The sequence below is a fragment of the Dendrobates tinctorius genome, unplaced genomic scaffold, assembly GCF_039654945.1.
Source record: "Dendrobates tinctorius isolate UK_male_01 unplaced genomic scaffold, ASM3965494v1 ptg000086l, whole genome shotgun sequence".
Classification (NCBI taxonomy): domain Eukaryota; kingdom Metazoa; phylum Chordata; class Amphibia; order Anura; family Dendrobatidae; genus Dendrobates; species Dendrobates tinctorius.
Genome location: NW_027361754.1, coordinates 13,169,779 through 13,179,320, shown reverse-complemented (window position 1 = coordinate 13,179,320; position 9,542 = coordinate 13,169,779). Strand labels below are relative to the sequence as shown.

Sequence of the window (9,542 nt, the reverse complement as noted above, 5' to 3'; positions counted from 1 at the left end):
AGTGGTAAGTAGGGTTCATCAAATAGCTTTGGATAAGAGCTTATCCGAATATCTATAGCGCTTACCGAATAGCTGCATCGGGAACCTGGATACCTGGAGCGCTCACGATGAACAGCTGTTCAGCTCCATGTGTCTCAGCTGTGACAGTCACAACACATGCATGGAGAGCCTGTTGTTGGGCTCTCTATACATGTGTTGTGACAGTAAAACAGCCGCTACACATGCAGCTGCAACGCCAAACAGGTGATCATCGGGAGCACTCCAGGTATCCGGGTTCCCGATGCAGCTATTCGGTAAGCGCTATAGATATTCGGATAAGCTATTATCCAAAGCTATTCAATCAACCCTAGTGGTAAGCTGTTCCTCATTGTGCTACACAACTAGAGGAAGTAATATCCACTTTAGAACAATTGGGTTGGCTATTAAACCTTTAAAACATCAAGGTTAGAGTCCCTAAAGATACAGGAATTTCTGGGGGTTTTGCTGGACTCCGAGGTACAGGAGTGTCATCTCACTGGTATTAAAATAGATAACATCCAATGGTAGTTTTTAACAGCCCTGACGTTTCTCACCATGTCTCTTAGATGTGCTATGTCACTTCTAGGTTCACTGATGTCTTGCATTGTTCCATACTAGAGCCTTACAATGGGATGTTTTAAATAACGACCCTTCTCTGAAGGGGCACCCGGAGAGAAGGATGACGCTATCGCCGTCTTTAGTGCAGTCCTTTCCTTGGTGGCTGGATTTCACTAAACTATCCATGGGGGTTCACTGAGTGAATGAGATCTCATGGGGTGGTCACCCCGGATGTGAGCCCTAGGGGTGGGGAGCTCAATAATGTGTGCAAACTGTAAAGCGCTGCGGAATATGTTAGCGCTATATAAAAATAAAGATTATTATTATTATTATCATCTAAGGCTATGTACACACGTAGTTTTTTGGGTGTGCGGATTTTGTAGAGAAAACCGCAGTTAAATCCGCAGGACAAAAGTCCTGCGGTTTATCTGCGGTTTTGCCTGCGGTTTTACACCACATAATGGATGCAGCAAAACCGCGTGGAAAAAAACGCAGCATGTGCACAGCTTTTTTTTATTTCCATAGGAAATAAAGGTACTGTACAATGCAGCAGAATCTGCTGCGGAACCGCAGCAGAATCCACACCGTGTGCACATACCCTAAGAGACGTAGCAGTCCAGGGACTTTGGTCAGCGGACAAGATAGGTTTGATGAAAAACCTAAAGGAATTGTTTGCAGTTGAGTTAGCAGTAAGAGGACTCCTTTGTGTACTTTCAGGGTCTTCATATCAGAATCCTGTCCAACAATCAGGTTACAGTGGCCTACACCAACCACCAAGGGGGACCCAATCCAGGCCCTCAATGGAGGTGACAGATTACTTATTCCATGTAGCGAAAAGTCATCTCCTGTCCTAGAATCATAGAATCGTAGAGTTGGAAGGGACCTCCTGGGCCATCTGGTCCAACCGCCTGCTCAAAGCAGGATTCCCTAAATCATCCCAGACAGATGTCTGTCCAGCCTCTGTTTGACGACTTCTATTGAAGGAGAACTCACCACCTCTCGTGGCAGCCTGTTCCACTCATTGATCACTCTAACTGTTAAAAAAAAATTTCTAATATCTAATCTGTGTCTCCTCCCATTCAGTTTCATCCCATTGCTTCTAGTCTTTCCTTGTGTAAATGAGAATAAAGATGATCCTTCTACAATGTGACAGCCCTTGAGATATTTGTAGACAGCTTTTCATATAAGAGTGAGAGAAAACATCAAAGCAGACTTTGTAAGCCGCAATCATCTCGGGCAAGAAGATTAGGAGTTAAATCAGGCCATTTTCAGCCAGATAGTGCAGATGTGGGGCCGACTGGACATGGACCTCCTTGCCACCAGTTTAACAGGAATGTGAATTTGTTCTCTGCACCCCAGAGAAGGTCGCCAGGTGGTAGATGCCTTCTTAGTTCCATGGAAGTTCAACCTGCATATGCTTTTCCTCCAATAGCCCTGATCTGATGCTGCTGGTGGTAAGAAACATCAGAGAAGGTAAAGTGAGGCTTATCTTAATTGCCCCCTTCTGGCCCAGAAGGCCATGGTATTCAGGGTTAAGGACTTTGTCGAGCAGCGACCCGTGGGTCCTCCCGGAGGTTCCGAATTTCCTCTCAGGGACCAATTTACCATCCACGAGTAACCAATCTCAATTTGACGGTGTGGAATTTGAGAGGGTGCTAATAACAGAGAAGGGTTTCTCTCCCAATCTTGTCACCAATCTACTGCAAAGTAGAAAAGTTTCCACAGCTAGAATTTATACCAGACCATGGAGAAAGTTTCTGACTACCTCGGGATCAAGAATTGAGGATGAGGCTCCAGTAGGTTGGCTTCTGGCGTTTTTACAGAAGGGCCTTGAGCTAGGCCTATCCACCAACACCCGCAAGGTCACAAGTCAGCTCTGGTGGCTCTGTATAACTGTGATCTGGCACAGAATTATTGGGTATCTAGATTTATTACAGCTTAATCTAGATCCAGGCCCATCCTTAAAGGGTAGTGCCATGGGATTTAAACCTAATTTTAACAGCCCTGACGGTCACCTTTCGAGGCCATTGATTTATCATAGGTAAAAATTCTTTCCCTTAAGAAGGTCCTTCTGGTGGCTTTAACATCTGCCCAAAGTGTCAGTGACATTCGGACCCTTTCCAGAGTCCCACCAATCACTGAGTTTCTGGAAGACAGAGTAATTTTGAAGCCGGATCCATGCTACCTACCAAAGGTGGCATCCCGAATTCATAGGTTACAAGAAATTATTCCTTTTGCGCTAGCCCAAAAAATCAGAGGGAAGAGCAGCTTCATACGTTGGACGTTAGAAGAGGTCTACTAAAATACAGTCATATGTTAAAGTTTGGGCACCCCTATTAATGTTAACCTTTTTTCTTTATAACAATTTTGGTTTTTGCAACAGCTATTTCAGTTTCATATATCTAATAACTGATGGACTCAGTTACATTTCTGGATTCAAATGAGGTTTATTGTACTAACAGAAAATGTGCAATCTGCATTTTAACAAAATTTGACCTGTGCAAAAGTATGGGCACCTCAACATAAAAGTGACATTAATATTTAGTATATCCTCCTTTTGCAAAAATAACAGCCTCTAGTCGCTTCCTGTAGCTATTAATGAGTTCCTGGATCCTGGATGAAGGTATTTGTGACCATTCCTGTTTACAAAACAATTCCAGTTCAGTTAAGTTTGATGGTCGCCAAGCATGGACAGCCCACTTCAAATCATCCCACAGATGTTCAATGATATTCAAGTCTGGGGACTGGGATGGCCATTCCAGAACATTGTAATTGTTCCTCTGCATGAATGCCTGAGTAGATTTGGAGCGGTGTTTTGGATCATTGTCTTGCTGAAATATCCATCCCCTGCGTAACTTCAACTTCGTCACTGATTCTTGCACATTATTGTCAAGAATCTGCTGATACTGAGTTGCATCCATGCGACCCTCAACTTTAACAAGATTCCCGGTGCCGGCATTGGCCACACAGCCCCAAAGCATGATGGAACCTCCACCAAATTTTACTGTGGGTAGCAAGTGTTTTTCTTGGAATGCTGTGTTTTTTTAGCCTCCATGCATAGCGCCTTTTTGTATGACCAAACAACTCAATCTTTGTTTCATCAGTCCACAGGACCTTCTTCCAAAATGTAACTGGCTTGTCCTAATGTGCTTTTGCATACCTCAGGCGACTCTGTTTGTGGCGTGCTTGCAGAAACGGCTTCTTTCGCCTCACTCTCCCACACAGCTTCTCCTTGTGCAAAGTGCGCTGTATTGTTGACCGATGCACAGTGACACCATCTGCAGCAAAATGATGCTGCAGGTCTTTGGAGGTGGTCTGTGGATTGTCCTTGACTGTTCTCACCATTCTTCTTCTCTGCCTTTCTGATATTTTTCTTGGCCTGCCACTTCTGGGCTTAACAAGAACTGTACCTGTGTTCTTCCATTTCCTTACTATGTTCCTCACAGTGGAAACTGACAGGTTAAATCTCTGAGACAACTTTTTGTATCCTTCCCCTGAAAAGCTATGTTGAATAATCTTTGTTTTCAGATCATTTGAGAGTTGTTTTGAGGAGCCCATGATGCCACTCTTCATAGGAGAATCAAATAGGAGAACTACTTGCAAGTGGCCACCTTAAATACCTTTTCTCATGATTTGATACACCTGGCTATGAAGTTCAAAGCTCAATGAGGTTACAAAACCAATTTAGTGCTTCAGGAAGTCAGTAAAAAGTAGTTAGGCTGGGGTCACACTAATCAACGCAAAATATGGTCCGTAGTTTACAGGCGTAATACGGATGAATGACCCCTAAATAGTGCTCCGTATGTCATCCGTAAGCAAGGTGTGGTCGCGTATTTTGCGCATGTAAGCATCCGTATGTAATCCGCATACTGAGATTTTCTCGCCGGCTTGCAAAATGGACATATAATGGAGCCCTATGACAGGTTTTATAACACAAAAGAATAGATATAGACACATAGTGTATATATATATATATATATATATATGTACACACATACATGCACGCACACACACACATGTCATTGAGACATAAATATATATATATATATATATATATATATATATATATATTTCACAGAGTTCTTCATAGCAGAATAGCCGCTAATTCAATTGCCAGCTTTTGTGACATCATACCCCAACCCGACATGAAATGACACATGGTTTACATACAGTAAACCATTTCATTTCATGTTTTGTTTTGTATGTCTTTCATTAGTAATTAGATGAGGGTTGATGTGTAAAATTTGGGAGGTGTAGGTGTTAATTTAAGGGGTTAATTCGTTGTAAAAAAATGTGTGGGCTCCCGCGGTAATTTGTCAATGCGGGAGCCCACACATTTTTTTACAACGAATTAACCCCTTAAATTAACACCTACACCTCCCAAATATTACACATCAACCCTCATCTAATTACTAATGAAAGACATACAAAACAAAACATGAAATGAAATGGTTTACTGTATGTAAACCATGTGTCATTTCATGTCGGGTTGGGGAATGAATTGACAAAAGCCGGCAATTGAATTAGCGGCTCTGTGAAATATAAATATATATGTATATATATGTGTCTCAATGACATGTGTGTATATATATATATATATGTGTATTTTATGTGTCTATATCTATTCTTTCGTTTGTGTTATAAAACCTGTCAGTGTGATTTTACTGTATCGCGCACTGAATTGCCGGCTTTTCTAAAGGATACTGGGTGCGTATTTCTCGCAAGTCACACATTTTGTCCGTGTGTAATGCGTGCTTTTAACGCCTCTCACTCGTCCGTATTCCTCTCTAGTGTGACCCCGGCCTTAGGAGTGTTCAAATCAAGAAAATAATAAGGGTGCCCATACTTTTGCACGGTCAAATTTTGTTTAAATGCAGATTGCACATTTTCTGTTAGTACAATAAACCTTATTTGAATCCAGAAATATAACTGAGTCCATCAGTTAATAGATATATGAAACTGAAATAGCTGTTGCAAAAAACAAAATTGTTATAAAGAAAAAAGGTTAACATTAATAGGGGTGCCCAAACTTTAACATATGACTGTACCTGACCTCTGTAAAGTATAATTCTTTGTTGATGTCCTTCCAGGGACCCAGATAAGGGTTTAAAGCTTCAAAATGCACAATAGCTAGGTGGATTAGGGAAGCTATTTCTTTAGCTTATTCTGCAAGTGGCAAGTAGTTCCAGTAGGCCTGAGGGTTCACTCTACACGAGCTTTGGCCACCTCCTGGGCCGAGAGATCGGACATCTCAATCAAGCAGATCTGTAAGGCAGCAACTTGGTCATCTCCTTCCATTTTCTATAAGCATTACAGTCTGGATACTGTTTCCTCTTCTGACCTCACCTTTGGAACAAGGGTGCTCCAGGCTGTAATCCCTCCCTGAACTCTTACTTTCTGTGTATTTCTCTTGTGGTGCTGTCATGGGTGATACATAGCCTTAGCTACTTACCGGAACCGGATTTTTCGGAACCGATGACAGCGCCCTTATATTACCTCCTGTCACGTGTGGGTGAGCACTTCTTTCTCTAGTGTATAAAGTCACATTTAGGATTGCAATTGGTGATACGGGTAAAATTTTTATTTATTTGCAATAACCATTGGAGGTCCTCTTGAGCTCTGTAATCCAAGTGATGAATGGGAGAGGCGCCGCCCTTTTATGCCAGAAGTTTCCCTGTCCTTGAAGGATAGATCCCCTGTCACATGGTGCTGTCATGGATTCTGAAAAATCCCATTACTGGTGAGTAACTAAGACTTTTTTGTGTCATGTTTTTTTAAATTGTGTTCACTGAAGGGGTTAACTAGTGTTACAGATCTCTACATCAGGTCTTTCCGGATGTGGCGATACCAAATATGTGTACTTTTATTATTTTTTTTATTTAATTTTTTTTTTACAGAAATGTATTTATTGATTTAAGATTTTTTTTAACCCCTTTATCGCTCCCCGTTTGCTGTGGGCTCCGGCGCTGAGTACACAACTCTTCTAGCACAAGTCTGCTGATTTCATTGCCATTCACCCATGGCTGTTAACATGTTAAATGCCGCAGTCAATCTCTGACAGTGGCATTTGACACTCTCGCTCCGGAATCGCTTCACTAATTTCGCCCAGTTCATATGACTGTGGGTTGCCGATGGGTTGGCATGACAACCCGGGGTCTGCAGGAGTCTCCTGTGGTTATCATTGCCCAGCTGTCAGAGCTCATAGCTAGTGAGCATTTCTGCTACACAGAGCAGGGCTGATCAGATAATGGCAGCTTCTTGTCTCCCATTGAAACTATTGAAGCAAGTTAAAAATATTTAAAAAATAAAAGTTCAAATCGCCCCATTCAAAATAAAACTATTAAAAAAATACATATATTTGGTATTGCCATGTTCAGAATCGCCCGGTCTATCAATATTGAAAAATAATTAATCTGATTGGTAAACGGTGTAACGAGAAAAAAATCAAAACGCCAGAGTTACATTTTTTTGGTCTCCTCAACATTGCATTAAAATGCAGTAACGGGAGTTCAAAAGATCGTATCTACACCAAAATGGTATCAATAAAAGCATCACCTTGGCACACAAAAAATAAGCATTCACCCAGCCCCAGGTCAGAAAAAATGGAGATGCTATGGGCTTCAGAAAATGGCGACTTTTTTTCACCACCTAAATAAAAAGAACCTACACATGTTTGTTATCTGAGAACTCATAATGACCTGGACAATCCTAATGGCAGGTCAGTTTTAACATTTAGTGAACATGGAAAAAAAACAATTGTGGAATTGCACTTTTTTGTAAAAAAAAAACCAAAACACTAAATATAGGCAGAAAACCAAATGTTGCTGTCACAGTGTGACTCGACCCCAACGGGTGGTCGTTCAACGGATGGCGTGACTCACGCACAACGGCATGGAAAAGGTGAAAGAAAGGATGTAGCGATAGGGAATGAGGGATGGTCACCACCTGAGCTCAGCCTGAGTCTGTCCCTGCACTCCCCTAACACCCTATGCAGGTCCTTCCCCCTAACGCCAACTGGAACCTAATCCCTAGTGTCACCTGTCTCTGCCCTGGCTAAGGCACTGGCCAGCAAGGAGCACTAGCCTTTGCCACTGCAGATAATAAACACAGGGGAAAGTGACAAACGCCAAAAGGGACTAGGAGAAGAAACACCACACTTAGCTTATATGCATCTCTGCAAAGCTCCACACCGCAGATATCAACAGCAACAGGACTCTTAACACCAAATGTGGCAGGCACCAGAGCGCTGCTTCTGCTAGGCTGGTCTCCAGAAAGGACCTGTATAACCAACAGTCAGCTGATGCATCAGGTGACTCTATAAAGGATGGTGGGAGTGGTCACCTACATCAGCTGAACCAGCAGCACTGCAGTAACACCAGGTTGCCAGCGGGGAAAAAATTACATTATCCCCTGCTGGCCTGAAAGGAAAAAAGTTTAAACTGAGTGGAACCAGAGCTGCCACAAATTCAAAAATGGTTTGTGACAGTTGCCTTGTTTAAAATCAGAAATGTATGGATCGTTGCATGATGAGAATGGGACCACCGAGTCATTTGGCTTTGGTAATTTTTTGTGCTGCTAGAGAGCAATTGCTACAGCCAAGTAATCGACAATCGAGTGGTGGGAAAAGAGTCTTATATGATTTTATTACATTCTCTCCCCCACAACGCTCTGAAAGTTTCGTAAACCCCTTTACATTTAAGGGGCTTGCCTATCAAGCTTTTATAGTTTCTCTTGGTTATCAGTCAGCATTTGCCATGATTGTCGCTTGTATCCAGTCGAGATAGTTTCTTACATTTGTATACACCCCAAATAGTGTTTGAGAACCGCACTCATTGCTCCCCCAGGATACTATCCCCCCTATAAACCATTTATTGGAGACTGTGTCTTTAAAGACGAGTGCACCGCCACTGTCTCCTTGACAAGAATCCTTTTTCTCCCCATCTTCTTTACCGGCACAGAACATGTTGTCGGTGACTACTCCATTTTTTTTTAGGTAGGCCTCTTTACATTTAGCTTGATCAATTATGTCCACATCAACATAACGCAGCAATCTGGATGCCCGTGAAGACTCTGTTTTACCCCATCCAGCCACGTCTCCGGTCTTGTGACCTTCCCCAGTGTGGCTGACCCGGAATCGCTCATCTTTGCTTGGAAGACAGATTGCGAAGATATTTTCACTCAGTGGGACCTTTTTTTGCACTTTAATCAGTGCAATATCATTGTTGAAAGAGTCATCGTCCTTATAGTGTGGGTGTATAAAAACTGAGTTGGGAGTGGCGATATATGCATTAGGGTCCGTCCTGTTGATTATTCCCATTTTTATGGTAATTTCGTGTGGCTTTTTGTCATAGACGACATGAGCAGCGGTTATAATCCATTTGTCATTAATTAGCGCTCCACCTCCTTTACTGTCCTCATTCTTTATGAAGACTTGCCATGGAAAATCGCCCAGTTTGGCTGTCTTACCTCCCATTATTCTTCCACTGATCTCTGTTTTTTTCTTACCGCAATCTGAGGTGAGATAGAAATGGAGCATGAAAGTACAAGGAGTCAAGATGTAACACAACCTGTGTCTCTGCACAATTTATACTAACTTAAAGGGTTACTCCCAACTGATTAAAGGAACTGTTGCTCAAATAGTGCAATTAAGTACTATCCCCCTCCTTCCATGACCCAACCATTAGGGCGGCATTATATAGGATACGTAAAAACTTGCTGATTGCCAAGGGTTTAGTCTCTGGGACCGCCTGTGATCTTGAGAACTGCTATCTATAATGCCCTGTTGAAATCAAGCTGTGGTCATACTGCTGTAGTAGACTATATATGGGTGCCACCTGTAGGACGTAGTAATCCTAAAAGTCACTATTGACCCTTTTTTTTCTTTTTTCTAAAGTGCCTTTTGACAAGACCTGTCATAAGAAGGCAAATGTCATCTGCAATCGTGTTTTGGGGTTTTGCTCCTCATC

At 42.2% G+C, this 9,542-nt stretch overlaps 1 protein-coding gene across 2 annotated transcripts in view; it reads right to left on the bottom strand.

The window, feature by feature from the left end:
* Positions 1–8,191: 8,191 nt before the first annotated feature.
* MASP2 (MBL associated serine protease 2) overlaps positions 8,192–9,542 on the bottom strand; it is a 127,546-nt gene continuing 126,195 nt past the window's right edge. For both annotated transcript variants that reach the window (XM_073585073.1, XM_073585072.1), the window contains one exon: positions 8,192–9,087. In XM_073585073.1, the coding sequence (XP_073441174.1) occupies positions 8,315–9,087 (773 nt within the window). In that variant the 3' untranslated portion in view covers positions 8,192–8,314. The remainder of the gene's footprint in view (positions 9,088–9,542) is intronic.